This window comes from Lygodium microphyllum, chromosome 30 (assembly GCF_053477565.2).
Source record: "Lygodium microphyllum isolate KBCC chromosome 30, Lygodium_microphyllum_v1.1.10, whole genome shotgun sequence".
NCBI lineage: Eukaryota > Viridiplantae > Streptophyta > Polypodiopsida > Schizaeales > Lygodiaceae > Lygodium > Lygodium microphyllum.
This window is the reverse complement of record NC_141164.1, coordinates 101125575-101151772: the sequence shown is the minus strand read 5'-3', so window position 1 is coordinate 101151772 and position 26198 is coordinate 101125575. Positions and strand designations below refer to the sequence as shown.

The 26198-nt window shown below is 44.7% G+C and overlaps 1 protein-coding gene across 1 annotated transcript; it reads right to left on the bottom strand.

Annotated features, from left to right (window-relative positions):
- Positions 1-3163: 3163 nt before the first annotated feature.
- LOC148010184 (uncharacterized) lies at positions 3164-3520 on the bottom strand. Its single transcript, XM_087672886.1, has one exon. It carries the CDS (start codon positions 3518-3520, stop codon positions 3164-3166), a length of 357 nt encoding a protein of 118 aa, XP_087529012.1.
- Positions 3521-26198: the final 22678 nt, after the last annotated feature.

Genomic DNA, 26198 nt, shown 5'->3' with positions numbered 1-26198 from the left:
ATCTTCCGCCTTTGGACTATGCACGTTTTGACTCGTGTGATCATTGTCTTTATGGTAAGCAGAATATGTCTACGCATAAGAAATCGGGTAGGCCACGCATGAGTGAGCCCTTGGCATTGGTGCATTCCGATGTTTGTGGGCCTATGCCTTGCATGTCTATGGGTGGCGCGAAGTACTTTGTTACCTTCATTGATAATTTTTCTAGGAAAGTGTGGGCTTATCCCATAAAGCAAAAGTCTGATGTCTTGGCAGTCTTTCAGCGTTGGCTTGCTCTTGTTGAGAACCAGACTGGGTATAGGCTAAAATGCCTTAGGACTGACAATGGGGGAGAATATGTCTCACGTGCTTTTGAGCAGTTTTGTGATGACAGGGGTATTAAGCGTCAGTTGACCGCCCCTTACACCCCACCCCAGAATGGTTTGGCTGAGGGCATGAACAGGACTATTCAAGAGCGTGTGCGCTCTATGCTTAGCCATGCAGGCCTACCCCAGAGTTTTTGGGCTGAGGCAATTAGTACAGCAGTGCATGTCATAAACCGATCGCCTTCCAGTGGATTGGATTTCCAGGTTGCAGAGGAAGTTTGGGCTAGTAAGCCACCCTCTTATGCGCATCTCCGTGTCTTTGGATGTGAGGCATTTTGCCATGTGCCCAAGGACAAGAGGAGTAAATTGGATCCAAAGAGCATTAAATGCATATTCCTTGGCTATGGTGAGTCAGGAGAGATGGGCTATCGCCTATGGGATCCGCAGGCGCAGAAAATAGTACGCACCCATGATGTCGTCTTCCATGAAGACAAGATGCACAGGCAGCCTGAGAAGGTGGTTGAGATCCGCAGAGTGATCTTTCAGGAGGAGCCTAGAGCTCCAGCACAGCCAGTAGTACAACCTGCAGCAGTTCCTCCACAGGGCCAGGGTGTTGGACAACAGTTAGACAGGCAACAGAGCCTGCGGTGAGACGGTCTACTAGAGACAGACGTCCACCTGACAGATTTCAACCCTCTATGCATTATGTTTTGGTTACAGATGTAGGAGAGCCTTTCACTTATGATGAGGCTATGCGCAGGGGTGACAATCACTCCTGGGAGAGGGCTATGCAGTCTGAGATAGACTCCCTGCATAAGAATGAGACTTGGGATTTGGTTGCCTTGCCTAAGGGCAAGAAGGCTTTGCCATGCAAGTGGGTGTACAAGCTGAAAAGTACCCCTAGACACCCCAAGCCGGCATACAAGGCTAGATTGGTAGCAAAGGGTTTTAAGCATGAACATGGTGTGGACTTTGATGAGGTCTTCTCTCCTATGGTTAAGATGACCACTCTGCGCTTAGTCTTGGCTTTGGTTGCACAGCTTGACTTAGATCTATATCAGATGGATGTCAAGACGGCTTTTCTACATGGGGACTTGCATGATGAGATCTATATGGATCAGCCTAAGGGCTTTGCAGAACCTGGTAGGGAGCACCTAGTGTGCAAGTTGAAGAAGAGCTTGTATGGCTTGAAGCAGGCACCTAGGGAATGGTATCATAAGTTTGATGCCTTTATGCAGTCACAGGGCTATAGCAGGAGTGCTATGGATCCGTGTCTTTACAGAAGAAAGCCCGTGATGGCAGTTTGCTTATCTTGGTACTCTATGTTGATGATATGCTAATAGCAGGGAAAGCTCATGATGAGCTAGATGCTCTTAAATCTCAGCTGAAGAAGAGCTTTGAGATGAAGGATTTGGGACAGGCCTCCCATATACTTGGGATGCGCATTAAGCGCGATAGGCATTAGGGGCTTTTGTATCTCTCACAGCGAGAGTACATTCATAAAGTCCTTGAGCGCTTCCACATGCAGGACGTAAAGCCTATTGGCTGTCCATTACCTTCTTATGTGAAGGTATCACAGGCCGATTGTCCGCAGACAGATGAGCAGAGGGCCGAGATGGCCAAGATCCCTTATGCTTCAGCCGTGGGCAGTTTGATGTATGCCATGATAGCCACTCGTCCAGATATTGCGCATGCAGTTGGTGTTGTGGCACGCTATATGGCTACACCTGGCAGTAGACATTGGGATGCTGTGAAGGGTATCATGAGGTACCTGAAGAGCACAGCAAATATGTGTATTTGCTATGGCAGCCAGGATACAAGGATTATGGGGTACACTGACTCCGATTATGCAGGACATGCAGATAGTAGGAAGTCCACTTCTGGCTATGTATTCACCTATGCTGGAGGGGCTGTCTCTTGGATGTCTAGGGTTCAGAAATGTACGGCTTTGTCTACCACTGAGGCCGAGTATGTTGCAGCCACTGAGGCTTGCAAGGAGGCCATATGGTTAGGCCGTCTAGTTGCTGACCTTGGGATTGATGCTGCACCTACACTGCATTCGGATTCTATGAGTGCCATTCAGTTGGCTAAGAATCCGGTCTTCCATGCGAAGATGAAACACATTGAGGTGAGGTATCACTTCATACGTGGTGTCGTGGAGGACAGGTCTGTTGACCTTGTCAAGATCTCCACTAACGAGAATCCTACAGATCTGCTCACGAAGAGCCTCACTACTGAGCGCTTTGCCTACCTCAGGAGGTTGATGGGCGTTGGATGAGATGTCGCCTTTCCTCATCCCTTGTACCTATGTACATTTGTACTGTCTTCTTTTTCTTTTTCTTTTTCTTTTCTCTCTCACTAGGGCAGATTCGCCTTTAAATGGGAGGTTGTTGGGGGTAAAGGCGCCTCTGCCGTGCCGCCCCGTGTATTACTACACTGACAGTACCCGCCACTGCACACTGCAGGTGGCGGGCGCCTGTCACGTCACTTTATTCTTTATTCTTTTAGTGACAGTTTAAATAAAGGAAGGCCCGGTCACACATTGTGACTGTTGGAGTTCCCATTTCTTGTCTCTCTCTTTCTTGCTCTTGCTCTCCCATCATAGCTCGCGTGCAAGCTTCGATCCTTCTCACCTTTCAATGTTAACACTCGCATATTCCCAGATAGTCTTAGTACTCTTATGTATAATGCCACAAATCATAGCAACACAATGCAGCATTAACAATATCCTCATGTGTTTCCTTTACTACAACTGGCAAGACCTACCTAAAATTCCCTCCAAATAAAACAACCTTTTCACCAAATGGCTTATCACAACTCACAACGTCTCTCAAAGTTCTATCAACCGCTTCAAAGGTATATCAATGGGTCATAGGAGCCTCATCCCACAAAATAAGGCTTGATTGTCTCAATAACTGAGCAAGATCACTTTGAACAGGAATGTTATAGGTGGATTGATTGTTTAATTCTACTGGGATTTTAAACCATGAGTGAGTTGTATGACCACCTGGTAGAAGCAAGGCAACAACGCCACATGATGCTATTGCCAGTTCTATATGGCCACCACTGCGCACCTTCACAAGCAAACATTTATACAAGAAAGTCCCCCTAGATCCACAAGGACCATCCAAAAATAATATATCCCCAGTATTTTCATCGACAGCATCCATCACTGTACGAAAGGCAATTCCTTGTCCCTCATTCAACATTCCCTCCATGGATTCAGAAACCCTACATTATTCCGATGTGTTGTATGCATATTCATCTTATAAAAGGGGGTTAGCATGCAGTTGAGAGTTTGGTTGATGAGGTTCAAGCAACCCATCAAAATTAGAGAATCTTCACCCTATATGGCATAAAAGGTCTTACAAATGTAACAAAGCCATGTTAGATGCCTCATGTTGTAGAATACCAAGCGAGACATGCATGTGTTGTAGCCACAAATCTATACGTGATATCCTCTATCATTGGTACCAAAAATCTTTCCCATAGATGGCCAGGTTGAGTTGGCTCATTGAAGACCAAAATTGCAACAAACAAGTATGAAGTTGAGCACCGATTTTCACAAAGACAGTTTCTTCCAAGCACACAATATACTCATCATCACTCTCCAACATACCTGTTTACCGCAGCACAGAGGAGCGGGAAATGGAAAAAAGGAAATAGCAAAAGGCGCAGGACAAAAAGAAGAAAAAGGCGCCTTAACCGGTAACTAGACCCTGAAAACATTAAAAGCACGGGCAGGACTCTCAGGAAGTCTTAGAGTCGCCCAAGGAAAGTAAAAGAGTAAAAAGCGCACCATTAAGTGTGAAAGCACTCCCGAATCCTTGTAAAAGAGAACCAGGCTCACTCCTGTGCAAATTGTATGCATTAGTTGGGAATAGGATAGATTAGAACGGTGGGAAATGAGAAATGGGCCTAGGCTAGGCTAATGGCCGGCCATGTAAAAAAGGGGATGACTGCCCATGAAAAGTAGGGCATGTATATAAAGTTCAAAAAGTGAATGAGAAGATCATTCTTGTGTGTGGCCAAAGCTTCTTCTTCTTCTTCTCTTGTTTCTTGCCTTCTTGCTTGTGCTTGAGAGAGGGATTGAGAGAGTGTGAGGGAGTGAGGAAGTGATTGTGTGAGAGTGAGGGATCTTGGAGAAGAAGCTCTCCATCTTCTCTCTTCATCTTCCCCTCCTCTCTTCTCTTCTCTTGTCTCGCGCGTGGCTATGGAGGATGAAGCTCATGGGAGAGGGATTGAGGTTGCTTGAGCTTGCCTCAAGGATCGTGGAGCTACCGGTGTGCAAGAAAGAGGAGGGTACTCGATCGAGCATCAAGGTAAGCTCACTACACCCGTAAGGTAGGCATTGCACGTCGGCTATGTGAGAGGTAGCCATGGCCACTTACTTCAAAACACTTGAGCAATAAGTGGTCCGTAGGTCTCGGGGTAGAGCTTGTAGTTTCCCTTCATTTTGGTTCCGTTGCCGGGACAGACGGAATCGAGCCTTGAGTGCCGCGTGCATCAAATCGAGCATAGAAGTAGGATTTGCAACCCGAACTGTGCTCGAGATAGCTAGGAGATTTAGGAGGTTTTAATCCGTGAAACAAGTAAGTGTTTTGGTTTGTTGGAAGCATTAGTGTAGGACTACCATTCTGCATCTCTGTTTTGCATTTTGGCTGTACTAGATTAAGGTTAGATTAGGTTAAGAAAAGAGAAAATAGAAGGTTTTGGCTACTGCTGGAAACAGGGAAACAGGGGACCAGATTCAAATTTTTGGGTAAAACAGGGAAAAGGGAACTGGCTTTAAGGTTTTGCAGTGCTAGGAAAGGACCTTAAGAGGTTTGGGAGGCCAGGGCAAACCTCATTTCACTGGTTAGCTTTGTGAGAGAGAGAGAGAGAGAGCTTCTAGTTGCCAGGAAGAGGGAGCGCTATCATGATTCTGGGTGCCATCGATTTGTGCTACTCCAGGTGAGTCTGATGCTTCTTAGTAGTACCCTAATCATATCTGAAAAGTCTCTTGTGATTGTGTGTAGCATGCGTCAAGTGGGATCGAAACGCGTCGAAATCGCGCCTATCGCCAGACGCAGTCGGACCAAGTCTCAGTGGTCCGATTCCCAGAATCGGACCACCCAAGTCCTGGAGTCGGACCGTCCGATTCCAAGAATCGGACCGTCCAACTGAGGGAGTCGAACTGTGTGCTAGTCGGACCATCCAACATTCTCATCGGACCAAAAAATTTTAGAATCGGACCCCACTACCGGATTGGACAGTCCGATCGGATGTGCCACGTGGCACTCAGATCGCCCATCATAGTCGGACCATCAGACTTTAGGAATCGGACCCGACCTGTCCTACTGCTGGACTCAGACCACTCTGTCCGACTGCAAGAATCGGACCGTCCGACTGCTAGAGTCGGACCAGCCTTGTCCGATTCCCAAAATCGAACAATCCGATTTTGGGAATCGAACCATCCTGCCAGAAGGAAAAATAAGGATCTTTAGTTGACCCTGCCACAAACTTGAACCCCAGGACACAACCCTGAACACCCCCAAGACCCAGTTTGACCAATAGAACCTCAGAGACCAATCAAACTTAGAGCAGAATAGAAAGCGTAGCACAGACCTTCAGAAAGACCATAGAATAGCCGGGAACCGAGCTTAGAACTAAAATCAGGCTAAGAATGTGGAGAGAAACAGAGTGGAGTTCGCATTAAACGCTTTCTGCATCAGCACTTCACTCTTGTGTTCCACTAAGTTTGCACTGCAAGAAAAGAGAAAAGCCTGGTTTCGCACCAAGCACTACGAAAGCACTAAGCATAACGTGTGAATAAGGATTGCAGCTGCTTTCAAATAACAAGAAACACATCAGGATATCTAATAACATTAAGGAACCCAATAGTAGGAGAAGACCCCAAGACTTAGACAGGTGCCTGAGTGCCCTACTAGTAGGACCTGGAGAAGACACGAAGACACGGAAAGCAACAATATAGAGAATTGGACGTTGCCGGAACTGCTTGGATTTATTGACAACCTCGTGGAGCTGGAAGCAGAAATAATGTCGAGATCAAGAGGCGAACGAGGAGAGGATCAATTACACTTAGGATAATTTCCAACCTCAGTCCAGGAATTGGTCCACAACTACGATCTACTCACTAGGACCGTGATCCAGGGCAAACCTATAGAGGAAGTGGTAGCAAACCTGGAAGAAGAGAGAAGAGCAATCAAGAGAGCGCTAGAAGGCATAATTGCCTACAACCATGAGCAAAGGGCTAGAAGGCTACAGCAAGACGTAGATATGTACGAGGCTAGACCTAGCTGGAGCGGCCAAATCTGGAATGAATGTAGAGAGGGAACGGGCAGCAGAGGTTGACATGACATTGAGCAAACTAGTAGCCAAGCAACTCTTGGACAATACGTCCGTTGAACAGAGCGCTACTGCCCTAGCCACTGCGCTACTATTGAGATTGGGAGTCACGCAAGGGGCTAAAGGGTAGGCTAGAATCCCCATCGTAGCAAAACAACTAGCTAGATACGAACCTAGCAGTGACCCGTACAGCTTCATGGAGCAGTTCGAGCAAGTATGTGAGGCAAACCGTCTTACTGACCCTGCGTAGCGAGCTCAAGCTTTCGGCCTGTGCTTAGGTGATAAGGGGAGGACCTAGTATTCTAGTCTAGATGACGCAGAACGTATGAACTTTGTTCGCCTTAAGGGCCTCTTCATCAAGAGGTTTTTGGAGGTAGGGTATTCGGATAACCTCATCGTTAGGTTGATGAATATCATTCAAAGGGAGAAGGAAGACGTTAGGGATTACATCACTCAGGTGCGTAGCCTCTACAAGAGAATCCCTGCCAATGAGCAACCTACCGAGAGGGCAGTGTCTACAGTGTTCATGAACGGGATTCGAAGTGAGGAGCTCTACAAGGCTTTGGCCAGTAACTCCACCTTGCAAGGAGACGTGCTAGCTTGATTTTTCAAGGAGGCAATACGCGTAGATGATCAACTCAGGGAACGCAGCATGAGGACTACCAACCGAGAGAGTGCAAGCCAGAGGGACCCTGAGAGATCAACTAATTCGGGGGAAAAAGCAACTGCTAGTGTGCAGGATAAGGGAAAGAGTGTAGACCACGACCAAGGGATGGCAGAAATGAGAATGGAGATTGCACGGTTGCAAGAGCTGGTAAGGAAGCCTGTGAGATCGCATGTACAATGTATATACTGCAGCGGCAATCACCTCCCAGTTGAGTGCCAAGATCCTAGATCTCGGCCGTGCTCAAATTGTGGTAGATTTGGGCATGATGCAGTGCATTGCAGAATGCCGAGGAGATTCCCATACACGCAGCAGTACAACCCTCCATACTTGGGTAATAGGCCACCCAATTTCTTTGGGAGAGGAGCCCAGTTAGCTCTCCCAGCACCGACTGACTCAAGACCTGCCGTACCTAGGCTGGAGATGAACCCAACTGGTATACCCAGACCACCAGGGCCTTTTGTAACCCACCCATCTAGCGATACTCCTGTTCACTTTGTGGAGGAGCCTAATGAGGAAGAAACATATGTCAACCCGTACATATCCTATGACGAGGAGGGCAACCCAATCCTAATGGACTATCGGCTGGTGCCGGTGATGGCTTTAGGAAGAGGAAGAGGCAGAGGCTTTGGAGGGCCAAGCCAAGATCCAGTCACATGCTGGACTTGTGGCCACCCAGGCCACATTTCATCACGCTGCCCAGAATGAGAACAAGCTAACAAGGACAAAGTGGATCTCCGATGCACAGAGTGTGGAATCACACATCTGTTTCTTGACTGTCCTAGGCGGAAGCCATCAACCAACTTTGCCAACATGCCATCGGTGCCTTTGGGGCTTTTTGGAGTGGAAACCTTTGACAGTGAGGATACACCCATCCCACTACATGTTATGACGCGAGCTCAAACAAAACAGGCATGCATCTCTTTGCCAAGGCCAAGTAACCTTGACTCAACCTCAATAGGAAAGAAAAGCCGGAGGAGACAAAAAAAGAGAACCGATGCAAAGATAAATCTTAAAACCGAGGAAGTGACTACGTTAGTAACAGGAAAGAGGGTCACAGACACAGAGGCGGAGACTCAGCTCCTAAGACAGTCGAGCTAGGGAGTGCCAAGGTAGGGAAATATCCCCATCCCAAATGGCAGCTCGAGGCTATAGCTAAGGTCAAGGAGTGGGTCAAGGACGCCCAAAAGCACCTCAAGGATGCTAAACCCATATTAGAAGATCCTATTGACGATTTCTCCAGCGTGAGTACACCAGTCTCACCTTCAAAACCACAAGCTGCGAGCATACCTGCACCACTGGGGGCAACTCAGCAGCAAGGCCAAGGGGAAACTTGCGAGGGCAGACAGAATGCATGGCCTAGAAATGCTAGCCTCAAGAAGACCTGCTTAGGCACAATCATTCCTTATGGTAGGAGTTAAAAGACTTGATGGAGGGACACACAGGACTTGCGGTGCTGATCCGCAAGATCATGATGCAGTTACACAGATCCCAAGTCTAACTCTACACTCAATTCCTAAGTCTTTGCACATCAATGCTTTTTGGGAAGGCACTGAAATGCATGCAGTTTTACCCATCCTAGCCTTAGGAGATATGATGCAAAAAGGAATTGTAGACACAGGCGTAGGTGTTAGTGTACTGCCAGGTTTAACATCACGTTAGCAAATGGAATGAAGGTAAGACCATTCGGGGTCTTAAAGAATTGGCCAGTAAAGATTGCCAGTGTGCAGTTTTTCGTAAACTTCATTGTCTTGAAGGGAGTGGATTACGACATACTATTAGGCCGACCTTGGATGAGGAATGCGCGTGTCATTGAGGACTGGGGCAATGATTTGATTTTCCTAGGGAATAGAACTAGTGCAGTAAGGGTAGAGATGGACACTTGGAAGACGACCCCTGTGGACCTAGATGTCATCTCAGCTATACTGAAAGGCGATACTCAAATGACCAAACCCTATGGATCACTCACTAAATATATTCCTTGCCTTGAGGATGAGAGGGATTGGATGCACGTTTTGGCAACCATTGACCTACCATTCTCGGATGAGGAAGAACTATATCGGCAGGCTGCTAAAGCCGCAACCATGCCAATTGAGGAGCCAATTGTGCCACTCTGCATGATGGTAGGAAGCTCACTCAACCCAGGCAAACCAGCCTCGTTCCATATCCCCAACAACAAACTAGAGCTTCAGGAAATTGTAGAGTATCTGACCAATAAACTGGAAGGCAACTTGGCTGCTAACTTAAAACCTCTACATGATCTATTAGCTAAGCCAGAATGGAAATGGACCAAGGTCCACAACCTAAATTTGTTATATAACTGGACTTTAGTTACTGATGACAAGGATATTAGAGAGGAAAGCTTAGGTGATGATGAGCAGTCAGAAGGACAGGACTCTGATGACGAGGAGTATGAGGACTGTCAGGACTGTCACTCTACGGGAGAGGAGAGTGAAGAAGAGATAGATACAATAGAGTACGACACGGAAGGAAAAGCTATAGAATAAATCAGGGCAGACTCGAGGCCTAGGAGAGGAAGGACGAGTCAGAACAAAAAACGATTCATGCGAATGGAGTGTGACAGATCCTGGCTAGAACACATAGGAGCCGTGAATTATGAGCAAGCCGGAGTGGCATGACCATGGGTAATCCCAGTGCTCAAGACGGATGCACCTATGAACTACGACCCCTTGGGGAAACACCTTCCTCAAGTGAGGGATGCGAGTTTAACTCAGAGTTGGAAGTCAGCACTAAGAGTGATCCCGAGATACCACAACCTTCTAAAGTCAAATGCACCAAGGGAGACTTGCTAGTCCACCTAAGGCGCAGGAGGCTAAAGGAGGAGGCCAGGAAGCAAGCAAAGGACTCAGAAGCAGAAAGGCAAAAGAAACCGCAGGATCTACCCAAACGGTTTACAAAATTTAAAAAGGGTGTCAGAGTGGTCTGCTAGGTGTGAAAAGATAAGGCCAAACTAGTGAACCGATCGAGGGACCCGCCAAAGTCAAGGAACTTAACTTGGCTGGGGAAGGTGAAAAGCCAAGACCTGTATTCATTGCAGATGACTTGATGGAGGATGAGGAGACCAAACTTGTTGCACTCTTGCAAGAGTACATTGACGTATTTGCCTGAACTTAAGGGAGTTGACCCTAGGGTTGTGACTCATAATATCCCAATGGTCCCTGATGCAGTGCCAACGAAACAATGACCTTACCCCATGAATCCCAAACACGCCCATGCAGTAAAAGATGAGATTGATAAACTCGTGAGGGCATGATTCATATATGATATTGAGCACACGGACTGGGTATCACCTATTGTCATGAAGAAAAATGGAAAAATCCGAGTGTGCATGAACTACAAGAAAGTGAATGCCACTACAAAGAGGGATAACTATCATTTACCTTACACCGAGTACATGCTTGAGGGGGTAGCAAGTAAAGAAGCCTACAGTTTTCTGGATGGTTTCTCGGGCTATAATCAAGTGCAAGTGCACCCCGACGACAAGCACAAGACTGTCTTTGCCATGGAATGGGGTGTATTCGCCTACATTGTCATGCCTTTTGGGCTGATGAACGCACCTGCAACTTTTCAACGCCTAATGTGCACTATCTTTAAGGACATGCTTAGGCGCAAACTGGAAGTGTTTGTAGACGACTTATGCGTACACTCTAGTTGGGCCGAATACTTAGAGAAATTGAGAGCTGTCTTTGAAAGGTGTAGGTTGTACCACCCCTCGTTGAACCCCTTAAAGTGCCAGTTCTGGGTGAAACACGGATGCATCTTAGGGCACGTAATGTCAAGGAACGGCATTGCCAATGACTTTTCTAAAGTCAGAGTCATTGTTGACTTACCGCCACCCGATAACTACAAGGGAGTTTAGTGCTTCTTAGGACACACTGAATATTATCGACGCTTTGTACTAAATTACGCACTAATTGCTAGACCATCGTACAAGTTTTTGATAGTGTTCGAGTGGACTGAGGAATCCCAGCGTGCATATGAGGAGTTGAAAAAGGCTCTTACTACTGCACCAATCTTAGGAGCCCTAGCCTAGAACATAACGTTTCATGTACACATAGATGCATGTAAGTTCGCTATTGGAGCTATGCTATGCCAGCCTGGTGAACATAACTTAGATTACCCGATGAGTTTTGCTAGCAGGCAGCTCACAAAGACCGAGATGAACTATTCCACGCAGAAAGGGAGGGGTTGGCCATGGTATTTGCGGTAAAGAAATTTAGGCATTACTTATTGGCCACTCCCTTTGTCTTCTTTGTTGACCATCAAGCCTTTCTATATCTTGTGAACAAGCCTTGCGCTACGGGACGCATAGCTAGATGGTTACTCCTTAGTTTGACTTCTCTGTGGTTGTACACAAAGGAAAGCAACATTACATGGCTGACCACATGTCCCGCACACCCACAGGAGAAGCCGCTGGACAAGGCATACCTGACGATTTACCGGATGCTCATCTCTTTAACCTGTCTAGTGAGAGAGAATTGTTTAAAGCTAATCTAACGTTGTATTGGGCCGATGACATAGTGCAAGTGCTAGAGAGTGGACTACCTGAGAGACCTATTGAGAAGGCCAGGCTGAGAAGACTTATCCTAAAAATTCAGCCATACCAAGTGATAGCCGGCCAACTCTACAAGTTGGGACAAGATGGTTTATTGCGCAGATGCATATGCGAGCACGAGATGCACGATGCATTGAAAGAAGCACATGGCGGAATCGCTGGAGGACACCTTAGCGGGGACACAATAGCCCGAAAGGTGCTACAATCCCAACTATGGTGGCCCACCCTTTTCCACGATGTAGCTAAATTCGTAAAGCACTGCGATGAGTGCCAAAGGACCAAAGTGCCTATGTGGAAAGACAAGATGGAGTTGACCCCTATCATAGCCCGGCAACCCTTTAAAAAATGGGGCATTGATTTTATTGGACCTATCAGTCCTGCGGCACAATATTCCCAAGCTCGCTACATCATAGTGGCAACCGATTATCTAACGAAGTGGGCAGAGGCACGAGCCACGAGGAATAATGATGCTAGAACCACTACAAAGTTCTTGTGGGAGCAGGTCATTTCACGGTTTGGCTGTCCAATCGAACTTGTAAGCGACCAAGGCACGCACTTCATTAATGAGGTGATTTCCCACCTACTCTCTACCTTCCTAATAATTCATCGGAAGTCCTCTCCCTATTACCCTCAGACTAATGGCCAAGTCGAATCCACGAATAAAATCTTAGTCAATGTGCTTACAAAGGTAGTGTCTACTTCAAGAAGTGACTGGGACAACAAGCTAATGGCGGCCTTGTGGGCCTATCGCACATCTTATAAAAGAACTGTAGGACAGACGCCTTTTAGGCTGACGTATGGAACTGAAGCCATTTTACCCTTAGAATTCTTCATCCCTAGCTTAAGGATAGCAGTCCAGGAGCGTTGGGAGGGAAGAGAGGCTTGGACCAATCGCTTAGTGGAGTTAGAGCGCCTAGCGGAGACCCGACTCCTCGCCACTCAGTCTCTGATTTGTGAAAAGGCTCGACGAAAGATGTGGTTTGACAAGCATGTCAAATAGCGAGACTTTGAATAAGGGGACCTTGTTCTGCTATACTCTGTAAAAGGACATAAATAGAAGATGAAGTTTCGGGGGCTAGGGCCTTTCAGAGTACGCATGATTGGTAGAACAGGGAATGTTGAGTTAGAGACACTTGAAGGCGAAGAAATAGGATTTTTTAATGGCATCTGCATAAAGAAGTACTATCCTCCTTCCCATCCATTACATGAGCCACCCATCCTAGAACCCCCAATGAACGTCTGCATGGCTACTATAACCGACCTTACAGATCAGGACGAAGAAGCAATGGCACCGGCATATCTACGAATCACAGTCACAGTAGGAGCGACGTATTCTTTCGATGCCTTGATTGATGAAGGTGCCGACTACAACATCTTGACGCATGACCATTGGGCATGCATTGGTCAACCAAAACTATAGCCCACTAATGCCAAACTCACCCCATTTGGGGGTAATGCTTATTCACTCCTAGGGAAGTGCAAGGTAGTCATTTCTATCGAGTCTGAAAGTTTACCAGCTTTCTTCCACGTGTTGCCCGACACTAAAGGAGCCGGTAATATGTCACTATTAGGCCGTACTTTCGAGAAGCAAACGAACTGTAATGTGGATTACAACCTAAACCGCATTCAACTTGCTATAGGCAATGTGCATATAGTGACGACTTTCAGCAAGGGCTGTCCTGACTCCTCCACCATTACAAAGCCACCGGTAGAAACCCCTATGACCACGCTTCAGCCCAAGTTTAAACATAAGAAAACTAAGGCCTCATGCCAGGCTCTCGACCCTAGGCCCAAACCCACCAAGAGTGCTCACAAGGCCAAGGAGTCCAAGCTTATATGGGTGCCAAAACGGCAAAGACCACATCCGGGTAGACCACCCAAACATGATTCTAAATGCCAAAATAATCAGCCATCACGGCCTAAGAGGTAGTCTAGACACTATCGACATAGACACACAACCATGCCGCGATGGATCCCCAAAGATCTCTTGCGAGCACAAGGATACTATGAGGGCAACCCCTCGATTTGGGTGCCTGAAAATGGCAAGTTTAAAAGCTCATCTACAAGCAATCTCACCCCAATGAGGGAGGCTTGCACACATGGTGCCCAAGGCATAGTCAGCAAAACATTCCCCGATGTGGCTAGTAAGCCCCAGCTCATCTATCGACCAAAGCAAACGCCACAAGCCTTAGACTTACCTAATCCAGAGAACTTAAATACCCCCATGACTGCTCACTCAGAGGCACAACTCCCATGCCCCCAGAGCTTCCTACAGCACCTCAAAGTGCTTTGGAGTGCAAAGCCACACCTGTGACACCAATGATGGAGTCACCACTATCCAGTCCATTTGCACCATTCCCACCAACAGGTCTTAAACCTTCCTACGTGATACGACCTTTCTTTTCCTTGGCTAAAGACCTCACCGCGACTTCTGGGGATGACTTAGTAACCTGCATCAAGATGTTGGACAAAACTTTCACTACATTTGCTAGAAGTTATGAGAGGCTAGACCTAGGTCTTCTTGACAAAACACTTGCTTCGGATGTTCGTGCATTACCATGCACTTGGGAAGAATACGAACTTATGACTGGTAAATTCCCCAAAATTGATGCTGAACTGATAGCAAACGACGAAATCTCAAAGGAGCAAGCTGCCCTCAGAAGACTAATCACTTCATATCGTAAGCCTCTCATTCTGTTCCTGAGCACGAGTTGCAAGAGCTCACGCAGATGGCAAACTCGCCTTCCACGTTCTTGCAGCTGTGGTTTGCTCTGAGAATCCAATGGGAGAAAAAAGGTTGCCGGATAATGACCAATGCTGAGCAATGCAGGGCAGTTAAAACCATCGAATATGACCCTACTTATGTGGCACCTATCTCGTTTAGGGTTTTGGCCATCACCCGCAACCAGCATTTAGACGACCATGTGCTTGCTTGCCCTTACATTGACCAATTCCTTACGGAAGAGGAATTACATGTTGCAAGCCGCCTTAATACTGGAGATCTCTTTCACGATGTCTTGACCTACATCTCCCAAGTCTCCATCCAACCATCTGCTCTTGATTGTCATGCCCAACTCGAATACAATCCAAGCTTCTATGATTAGTTATTGGCTAAGTAAGTCAATCCACGAAAAACAGCATTTGCCTCGTACTTCCTGTGCTAATCCTAGGAAGGATTCCTTGAAAGATCCAAGACAGGGGGGAGCAATGTGAGCAAGAGCAGAGCAAAATGAGAGTCAGCAAAATGAGAGTCATGCTATCTAGCAGAATGTTATGAGTAATTGAGTTTCAATGGAAGATACTGCAAAGGGAAAACAATAGCAATTGCTGCTGTGAGCCTGTCTCTAAAATTCAAGCCTCTAAGCAAGTATACCAATTTTTGGCACATACATTTTTCTCTCAAATTTTAGTTTTGTTAGAAATAAGCCGATATTTAAGCATTAATGTTGGCATGGTATGTAGATAGATAACCACCATGGCAGAACAAGACAAAGGGGGGTAAACTCCCATTTTTTGAAAAAGAGATGACCAAGTTCGGCATCAGCGTCGAGACACGAGGATTCAATCAATTCACCTTCAAGCACACGCTGAACCTGGATGAGGCCATCTTGGAGAAACCTGTAGTCAAAGAATTGGTGGACAGATGCCACCTCGACAAGTATGTGGAAAAGGTGGGGCAGGCCATGGATTACGGCATGTGTGCTGAATTTCTGAGGAACTTTAACAAGAGCAGGAACTGTGGCACTGTCACAGTGAGGACAGGGGAGCAAGAAAGAAGAGTTGAAGTGCCCCTCAATGCAGCAATCGTAGAGAAGGCCTTGGGGCTCGTACCCAAGAAAGAGAGGCAGCCGAGAAGGGATGTTTATGCCATGCTGGGGGTAAAGAAAGAAGAGGTGCACACAGTGGATGGAATTAGCTTGGCTGACATCCCGGATCCAGCAATGAAGGTGCAAGTGAAGATGATCCACACATTCTTCTCGGGCCAAATGTACAACGCATTGATGAACAGGATCGGGGTCCCGTTGTTAGAAAGCATCGCAGCAGGAGTCCCTGAGGAGGTAGACTGGAATGGGTTCGTGCAGAAAACCATTCAAAGCTCAGCTGCCCTTCTCACTCCAGCGGAAGCACGAGCAGGAGGAGAATCCCCTGCCTCAAAAGCACGCTCCACAAGGAAGAAACCTACCTCAAAGGCAGCCACAATTAGATATGGTGGTGTTTTGATAGCCATCATAAATGAAGCAATGAAGGATGCTGGAGTCATGGAAGAGCAAGCTGCACATCAAAGCCCACCGCATCAAAGCCCACCTCACCATGAAGGAGAAGAATCAAGTGAAAGAACGATAAGTGACAAGGGAGAACAGGAGGTGCCACCTACACAAGCAAGCAAACCAGAAGGACAAAAGAAAGGGGACAGGAGATAGAAGGAAAGAAAAGAGGAATTAAGCAAAGAAGAATGAGCTGAAATCAAGAGGGCTCAAAGAGAGTCTAGGAGGGCTGAGGAAGAAAGAAGGAGGAAAGAGGAGGAAGAGCTTGCAAAGATAAGAGAAGAATCAAAGAAGGCAGAAGAGGACAGGAAAAGAAGGGCGAAAGAAGAAGCTGAAGAGCAGAGACTGAAGGAGCTAGCCGAGTTGGCAGAGGCTACATGAAGATCTGTGGAAGAGACTCACGGGAGTGGAGAGCTCGAACCTGTGAGCCCCCGTCATAAAGCTGAAGCTAGTTGAAGTGTGGAAGCAACTCCAGTGGTTGTAGTCAAGGGCAAGTCCCTACTACGTCCACTTCCTTCCTCTTTTGTGCCTGCAACGGCTGAAACCACAACTACAACCATCACACAACCCACACCTCCCCTCGACACGGCACAGCTAATGAACATGATGCAAATGCTAGTGAGCAAAGTGGCCGAGATCATGCCAGAAACCAGATTGAAAAGGCCCGCTACTGCTCAGATGCAGAGTCACGGCAAGACCCTAAAAGACAAAGGCTGGAGGCATCAACCACCACACCCCATACTCCCATGCCTGCCGACACCGACTATGATGCATATGTGGCTAAACTACTGGCACAACTAGACAAGGTGAAGGAAGAGAAGCAAGTGGCCTTGATGGAGCTATAAAAAGAAAAAGAAACGTCAGCTGCTCTTAGGCTAGAAGTCTCAAGACAGGGAGCCGACCGACAAAGAGAAATGAAGGCCCTACAGGACCAGCTAGTAGCAAAAACAAAGGAAGCCCAGGACAACAAAAGCCGCCTTAGACAAAGGCTGAAAGACGAAGAGCAGAACCTGGTGGTAGAGCAAAGGAGTCTAAAGCTACTAGTGCAGCAATACAATGATCTACAACAAAAGGTCGCTCAAGTGGAAATGCTAAGACAGGAGGTTCAGGAAGGCGAAGCCAATACACCACAAGAACATACCATGGAGCTCCGTTTGTGGCAGGAGCTAGAAGAACAAAACAGATTAATAAGTGAAATCGAGTTTCTGAAGAGTGAAGGGCCAGGAGTCTCAGCAGCAGAAGCAAAATGGCTACAAGATGAAGCGCAAAGATTACAAGATGCATTGGAGACCTCCCAGGAAGATGTAGAGGCCCTCATGGCCATGGCTTTCAATCAAAAAAGGCTATTCCTTGCAAAGATCCAAGGCCAAGAGCAGCTCTGGTGCAGGAAAAATCAGAAATACTGGTCGAGGTGCACCAAAGGCTCAACATTGTAGATCAAGCCAAAGGGATTGCTGAAGAGCAGCTGGCTCAAAAGTCAAGAGAAAGGAACCAATTGTGGTTTTTAACAAATGAGCAGCAATAGGTAGTGACCACCCTGGCAAGCCAATTGGAAGAAGAGAGAAAAAGGATGGAAGAAAGAGCTATGGATTGGGAAAGGAATAATTTTGACAGGGTGAGAGACTTGACCGAACGCTTGGCAGTGGCAGAATGTGAAAGGGTGCTTGCAGAAGCCAAGGTTGAAGCTGCCAAAATAACTACTAAAACACAGTGGCAGACCTTCCTCAACACGGTACTCCATGTCACACAAGCTGAGGGGTGATCCTGCACGCCAAGCAGGTCTCTGAACTTGCGCAGCTTCTCTGTGCCGCCCAATGCCTTCGTGAATATGTCAGCTACCTGATCCTCTGTCCTGACATAAACTAGATCAATAAGACCTAGTAAAACCCTCTCCCACACATAGTGATAATGCACCTCAATGTGCTTTGTTCTAGCATGATAGACTGGGTTATTTTCCAAGTGTATACTGCTCATGTTGTCACAATAAATGAAAACTGGCCCATCTGTAGGCTGATGCATATCGTAAAGTAGCTTATGCAACCAAGCTACCTCACATTCAGCCCATTGCTGCACCCCTGTACTCAGCCTCTGTGCTCGACAAGGCAAGTGTAGGCTGTTTCTTGCTACTCCAAGTGACTGCAGCACTCCCAAAAGAGAACACATATCCACTGGTAAATATTCTATCAGAAATACTACCAGCCCAATCAGCATCAGTGTATCCATGCAACTGTATCTAAACCCTAGTCTCATAAAATAGTCCATACTGCAATTTGGACTTCACATACCTGAGTATGCGTCTAGCCGCATCCAAATGCGTTTTCTTTGGAGCCTGCATAAACTGACTTACCAATCCAACAGCATAGCTCAAATCTGGCCTGGTAATAGTCATATAAATCAAACTTCCTACTATGCGTCTATACATAGTAGGGTCTTCGAGATGCTCACCTACATCTGCGATCAGTTTCACATTCTACTCCAAAGGAACTGAAATAGGCTTACAGCCTGTCATCCCATATTTGGACAGCATGTCCAATCCATATTGCCTATGCAAGAGCCATATCCCACTTGGTGATCTAATCACCTCAATGCCCAAGAAATAACGCAGCTCTCCCAAATCCTTCATCTCAAACTTCTTTCTCTGTTTTTCTCACATAAAGTGAGAAATCTGCCTTGGAAATCCAAAAGCCAATAGCGACAAGATACTGTCCTATCTTGTCAGACCATGCTCTAGGTGCTTGCTTCATGCCATACAAGGCTTTCTTCAACCTACAAACAAACTCAGGATGAACAACATGCACATAACCTGGTGGCTACTCCATATAGACCTCTTCTTGCAAATCACCATGCAAGAAGGCATTCTTTACATCCATCTGATGTAAAGACCATCCCTTTGATGCAGCCATAGCAATTACTGCTCTTACGGTTGCCATCCTTGCAACCGGACTGAATGTTTCTTCATAATCAATCCCATATGTTTGTGCATACCCCTTGACTACTAATCTTGCCTTGTATCTGTTCACAGAACCATCTGCATTGTAGTTCACCTTATAAACCCACTTACAACCAATTGCATTCTTATCTTTAGGCAAAGGTACCAATTCCCACGTAGCATTTTCTTCCAAGGCATCCATTTTTTCATCCATGGCTTTCTCCCATTTTTCTTTTCCCATGGCTTGCTCAAAAGAAGTGGGTTCTGGTTCCTGTATCACTTTGACCATATAGGCATAGTGAATGGTTGTAAATCCATCATATTTCAACCTATCCACAGGATACCTAGCTCTGGTAGACCTGTGCAAAGTAGGTTCACTCCCAGGTGCTCTCAAAACATCCCTGGTCTTCCTTACTCCAGGTGTAACAATAGAAGGAATACCCAACTCATCATCAATGCTCTGTTCTGAGCCACTGGATTTACCATCCACATAAGAGTGACCTGCATTCACATCAAACATGGGCTGATCTACCTTCTCTTTTCCTTTTCGTGAAACTTGCATATCACTATTTGCATTGCTTTGAGGAGATTCTCCTGATCTCAATCTGCCTGTCCATGGCAAAGAATGTGAACCACTACTAGAGGACACTCCAGGTCCACTAATATTTTGTGACTGCTGCTGTGAATTCTGTGCAGCATTACCATTTTGTGCATCTACATCATCAATCACATTTACTGGTTTATACCAGCTACTCATCTCATCAAAAACAACATCTCTGCTCACTGTAAACTTACGAGTAGAAGGGTTATAGCATCTATACCCTTTCTACTGCTGCAGAGAGATGCACTTCTCAGCTTTTGGATCCAACTTGGATCTCAACTCATCTGGCACATGAACATAGGCAATGCACCCAAAAATTTCCAAATAAGAAATATCTGATTTCCTACCAGTATACCTCTCCTCTGGAGTCATCCCATGTATTGCTGCAGTGGGAGTCATGTTCATTATGTAGACTGCTATAGCAATTGCTTCAGCCCAGTAAAAATCTAGCAAGTCTTTTTTGTTGAGCATGGCATGAGATACCTCTCCAATATGCCTGTTTTTTCTTTCTGCAATTCCATTTTGTTGTGGGGTATGACTGCATGAATATTGCTGCTTTATGCCATGCTCCTGCAAGAACCTTGCAAACTCATTTGAGAGATACTCTCCCCCTCCATTTGACCTTAGGCATTTTATTTGCAGGCCTGTTTCTTTTTCAACCATAGCTTTAAGAGTTTTGAAATGCCCAAACACTTCACTTTTCTTTTTCATAAAATACACCCAAACTTTTCTGCTATAGTCATCAATAAAAGTGACAAAATAATGACAGCCTCCAATAGATGCAGCTTTAGTAGTCCACACATCAGAGTGGATTAATTCCAATGGCTTCTTACTCTCTTGAACATGTCTAGGAAATGGTTTCCTTGCATGTTTTCCAAATTGACTGGCTTCACATACCTTATGTATTTCTGCAACCTTGAATTTAGGCAATCCTGCAACAATATTTTGGGCTTGCATTGCTTTAAGTCGATGTACATTAACATGACCAATGTTTTTATGCGAGATTTCAATATCTGCAACTACACCGGTCCCATGTGCAAACATTGCTGCACTCAATTCAGGCATGTCTGCATCCAACGCATCAAGCGACCTTTATTTTTCATATCCTCAGCAAAGCATCCATGAGAATTAAATCTGACCTGCAAGCCCTGCTCAACCATTTGACCAACAGAAACCAGGTTCTTGGTGATATTCAGGACATGAAATACATCCGACATGTATTTCTTTTTCCCATCCTGCATAGACAAAGGAATTTTTCCAATCTGCACAATAGGATGTGCCGTATCATCACCAGTCTCCACAAATCCTGGCTTCAGAGGTAATTTCAGAGTGATCAAGGTCACTATTGATGATGCCAATAAGAAAAGACAAGGTTGCCAAGCTTTCTAAGCTCTTGGCTATGGCTTCCACTGTTTAGGGTTTCAGACAGCCCTGGTTTTTTTGTTATAGCAAGAGCTTGGCGCAGCCATTCAGGCCGAGAATTGGATGGGGGATAGCCTACAGTATAGGCTTTAAATGCCCCATACAAGCAGAGCGAATCGCAGCCTCCAGATGTCGCGCAGACTGTACGACTGCCACAAGGCACAGCAGAGACAGTGATGGCCGATTTTTGTAATGCTAGGCTCTGCGATGGATAATGTCGTGCTCTGATGTGATAAGGAGCTGCGCTGGGAGCAGAGAAAGAGTTTCTCAATAGACACCTTAAGCTAAAATTGTCTGTATGATGAGATCTGAGAGCTTCACTGAAGATAGGTACAATCTGGCTATGGTGGCCAAGAAGAAGTGTGTGAAAATAAAGTAGGAGATGAACTCAATCAGTTGTCCTGAGCTGGAGTTGAGCTACGATAAGCTGGAGAAGTAGGAGAAAGGGCTAAACTGAGCTCACCATGGCTCTGATACCATGTTAACAAACATGGATCTTGAACCCAGTTTAGTTATGGAGGCTTGAACTCATAAGCAAGAGACATGAAGAAGACATTAGATACAAACTTTTACTCAAGTGAATTAGGTTCCAAGATAGATTAGCTTGGACTCATAAACACAATCTTGAATGGATAGAGTTACAGACTCTAAGTACAAAGTACAATAGCATTCATAAAAAAGGTGAACCAAGTACATGCTTTTATAGCTTTCCAACTTCTCCACTGTCCTCACTGTGCATATGGGATTCAAGATAACTCTTCTTGGAGCATACATCATTTGTCTATTTCTCAACATTTTTCATGTGCATATCAACCATGGTATCAGAATATAAAGAACTAGATGCATAGCACCTATTTTCCATTATGATGACCTACGCTTGAGTGTGTGAAGACGTCCTAAGCTATAGGCTAGTCGATCGTTCTTGGAAAATTATTTGGTAAGGACACATGGTATCTCCTGGAATACGTTCAAAATGAAAGAGTGGAGCTTGTATTGTGTGTACTTTATGTTGGTGCGACACATCTTGGGGCCAATCCTCGAGGTGTAAGAGAGTCGCAGTGGAGTCACGGTAATCAGCCGAGAGGTGCTTTCCTATGTATGTGCTATGAGGTATTAGGCCTATATGTTATGGGATCTCCCTCTGACGAGAAGGGAAGGTAAATGTTGGACTATGTCCTAATACAAACGCAAAGTTGATATTAGCAGTTAGTGTAGTGTGAGCCTTAGACACTCCTGGCCACGAGGCTGTGTGGGGTGTCATGTGTGTGTGCATGAGGTTCGCTAGTGCCATAGCCAATGTCGGCCCATTTTAGGTCCCATCAGTGGTGCGTCTGCCGGAAGCTACCTATGAGTGGCAGTTTCTGCATCTAGGTTGTAAAGGGACCTAAATTTATAATTTCCATAAGTAGTGTGCTAAGCTGGCCATAAAATGGGGTTCATTCAAGGATGGAAAACCTTCGCTTTTCCTATACAAAACTTAATGATGGATTTAGTTAGTTATGTAGAGTATGAGTCCTCTACAGAAGATAATTTAGGTGATGAGAAGAGTAACCGGTTAGTGGTTATCCCATCCTCTAATGCGATGGCATGGGCCGAGGTTTGCCTTGGTGTGGTCTCTACCCAAGAGAAATCATGTATAACCATCCATCAACCTACAGGCCATGGAACAAGTATGTTGGATGCTATGGCGGTCATGGCATCAACAAGTGATTATGCTAAAGCCATAGTGCCATGGGAAATACTCGACATACAGTGGAGTGCAATTATGGTTGAAACATCCCATATGGTGGGACATCGTGCCAAAATTTTAGGTATCACAAGGATGTTAGAAGCCCTAGCTGTAAAGGGAAAATCATTGCTTAAAAGGCACAATCCCCAGGTCCTAAGTGCTAAGGATAAGTTTGCTTTTGATGAGGGGCAGAAGCTCCTAGATAAAGCCATCATGGAACTGCCTAGGAAGTGGTGCACAGATCGGATGTTGTATGCTCACGTAGTGAACGCCGGAAGGTCCCAAAGAGCAAAAGAACTCTACTTTTTGCACAAAACTCAAGGTAGAAAGCAAGCACGAGATGAACAAGAGACCAATTGGGTGCAATCTCTCCCCATGCCTTGTGTGAGCGCTCCACAAAGCATGTATTTTATGTATTAATCATCTTCAAGCTCAAATAATAGCCCAAATTACAAAATAGCATGCTTTTTGGCTTTTGAGTTTGCTTTAGCACAAAATAGAAATAAAGCTAATGGACGGGGGGCGCCCAAAGAGTCAGGCATACCCAATACAATGTCCAAATACAAATATCATAATCGTGCGCCCATGCGCATACAAAATAATAAATAAATATCAAATACCTTAATAAATAGGCGCGACAAAATATAGGCGCCATGCCTAAGGTATGCGCCCATCAAAATATAAGTGATAACTCGAATACACGCTATCCTCCAATGCTTTCCTCCGCCATTGCTGCTATCTCTACACATCAACTGAAGCATTCACAATCGTTAGTAAAATAATACAATTAAACCGACAAAAGTGAATACCTAGCAGTCTTCAGCTACATAAATAAATCAACTGGTTAGAAATCAATCCTAGCCTTAATTTATCACGAATGCGCACTCTAAACTCATAAACGTTTATTAATTTAATATGTATTTTGCGGAATTACCCGCTATGGAATCACCCATGTACACACTAAATTAATGAAACGCCCGAAAAGGATAGGCGTCCCCATCAACTTCTCGCACAAAGAATCCACTTTGTGTATGAGCCTCGATCAACAAAGTTTACGGAATCCACTGTAAAACCTTACGGAATCCACCGTGGCACAAAATCCACTGTGAAATATGCCTCTTGGCATCATACCCCCGGGGTGGGATAGCAATTGTCCTCAATTGCTATTAGCTCAATGTGGAGCTAACAGAGTGGGGAAAGCATTTAAGTCTCTAGCATGCATCCATTGGGCTTCTTCAACAGGATGGTTTTTAAACTTGACCAAATATCTAGAATATCTATGGCCAGTTCTAGTGGTTATAAAGTCATTATCTATAATAGGTTCAAGTTCAACTATTTCAGTCTCGTCATCTAGCAAAGGTGGGTTTTCATAAATAGGGTGTAGAGGTAATTGGCCTCTAAAGGGTCATAATAAACTAATGTGAAAGGTGTTGTGAATTTTCCAGTGAGGTGGTAGTTCTAACTTGAATACATTGTCATTGATTTTATGAATGATCTTAAATGGTCCATAGAATCTAGGTGCTAATTTCACAACTGGGTGTTTATCTACACTTTGTAATCTACGTTTTTCTATTCTTAACCAAACATAGTCATCAACTTTGAAATTCATGGCATGTCTTTTCTTATTGGCTTGTTTTGTATATGATTGCTAGGCTTTGGCAATCATGTCTTTAACCTCATCAAAAATAGTAGCATGCATGTTAGCAATATCATCAGCACTCTGAATTCTATTTGATAAAGATGCAACAGGTGTAGACAATCTATAACCATAAATCACTTCAAACGGTGCTTTCTTTGTAGCTGTGTGTGGTGTATTATTATATGCAAACTACAGTAAATGTAAATGTGTATCCCATGTCTGTGGTTTAAAAATAGTGTAAGCACATAAAAGATCTAAAATAGTACTGTTAGTGGCTTCTGTTTGTCCATTAGTTTCAAGATGAAATGCAGATGAGAAATCAATCTTTGTTCCTAAGTTAGCAAACAAAGTAATCCAAAAATTATTATAAAATCTAGAATCACGGTCAGAAATAATAGCTTTTGGTAATCCATGATTAGTGAAAATAGTTTTCAAAAACAATTGTGTTGCCTGAGATGTTGTTAAGTCTTCTTGCATGGGATGAAATATCCTTGTTTACTAAACCTGTCTACTACAGTCCAAATCATATCATGGTTAGCTTTGGTGTTAGGTAAACCAGTAATAAAATCCATAGAAATCTGTTCCCATGGTCTTGATGGAATAGATAAAGGCATAAGTAAACCATACTGTTCACCATGATGTCTCTTAACTCTTTGACAAACCAAACATTCAGAAACAAAGTTAGATACATCAGTGTCCATATGTGGCCAATAAAAATCTTCAGTCAATGTACGTAAAGTAGATATGATACCTCTATGACCTTGATATGGAGGACAATGAATCTCATTCAAAACAAAAGATCTAAATGGAACTGTAACACATAATCTCTTTTCATAAAACATGAATCCATCATTATAAGACAGTGAATCAATAGGAATCCAGTTATTTCCAACTAATTTATTCCAATCAGCATGAAAAGTAATGTCCTGATGATAAGTATCTTTCATAGGGGTTAGAGAATCAAATGATATAACAGAGATATTATGAATGGTCGGTCTTCTACTTAATGCATCGGCCACTATATTTTCTTTACCTGGTTGATATTGAATAAGAGGATGAAAACTCTGAATAAAAGCTGCCCATTTGATATGTCGGTCAGATATTTGAGGTTGACTAAGTAAATGTCTAATACTTTGTTGATCAGTTTTAATCATAAACTCAAAATCGATTAAGTAATGTTTCCATTGTCTTAAAGCTTGTACAACAGCTAACAATTCTTTATCATATGTGGAATATTTAAGTTCGGATGGTTTTAGTTTACAACTAGAATAGGCTATGGGATGATTATATTGCATAAGTATGGCTCCTATTCCAGATCCGCTAGCATCAGTAACTACTAAAAAGAATGGTCTATTGAAATCAGGTAGTTGTAATACAGGAGCATGGGTTAATGCATGTTTCAATAAATCAAAAGATTTCTGTTGATTATCAGACCAATGATAAATAATACCTTTCTTTAAAAGTTTAGTTAAAGGCAAAGCAAGTAATGAAAAATTTCGCACAAAATTCCTGTAAAAACTAGCAAGACCTAGAAAAGAACGTAACTCATGCACATTTTTAGGTATAGGCCAGTTCAATATTGCTTCTATCTTCTTAGAGGCAACCTTAATACCTTCTGATGACACAATATGACCTAAATATTCAATTTTTGTTTGAAAGAACTCACTCTTTTTCGGATTAGCATACAATTGATTATCTTTCAACAACTTGAAAACCAAAGACA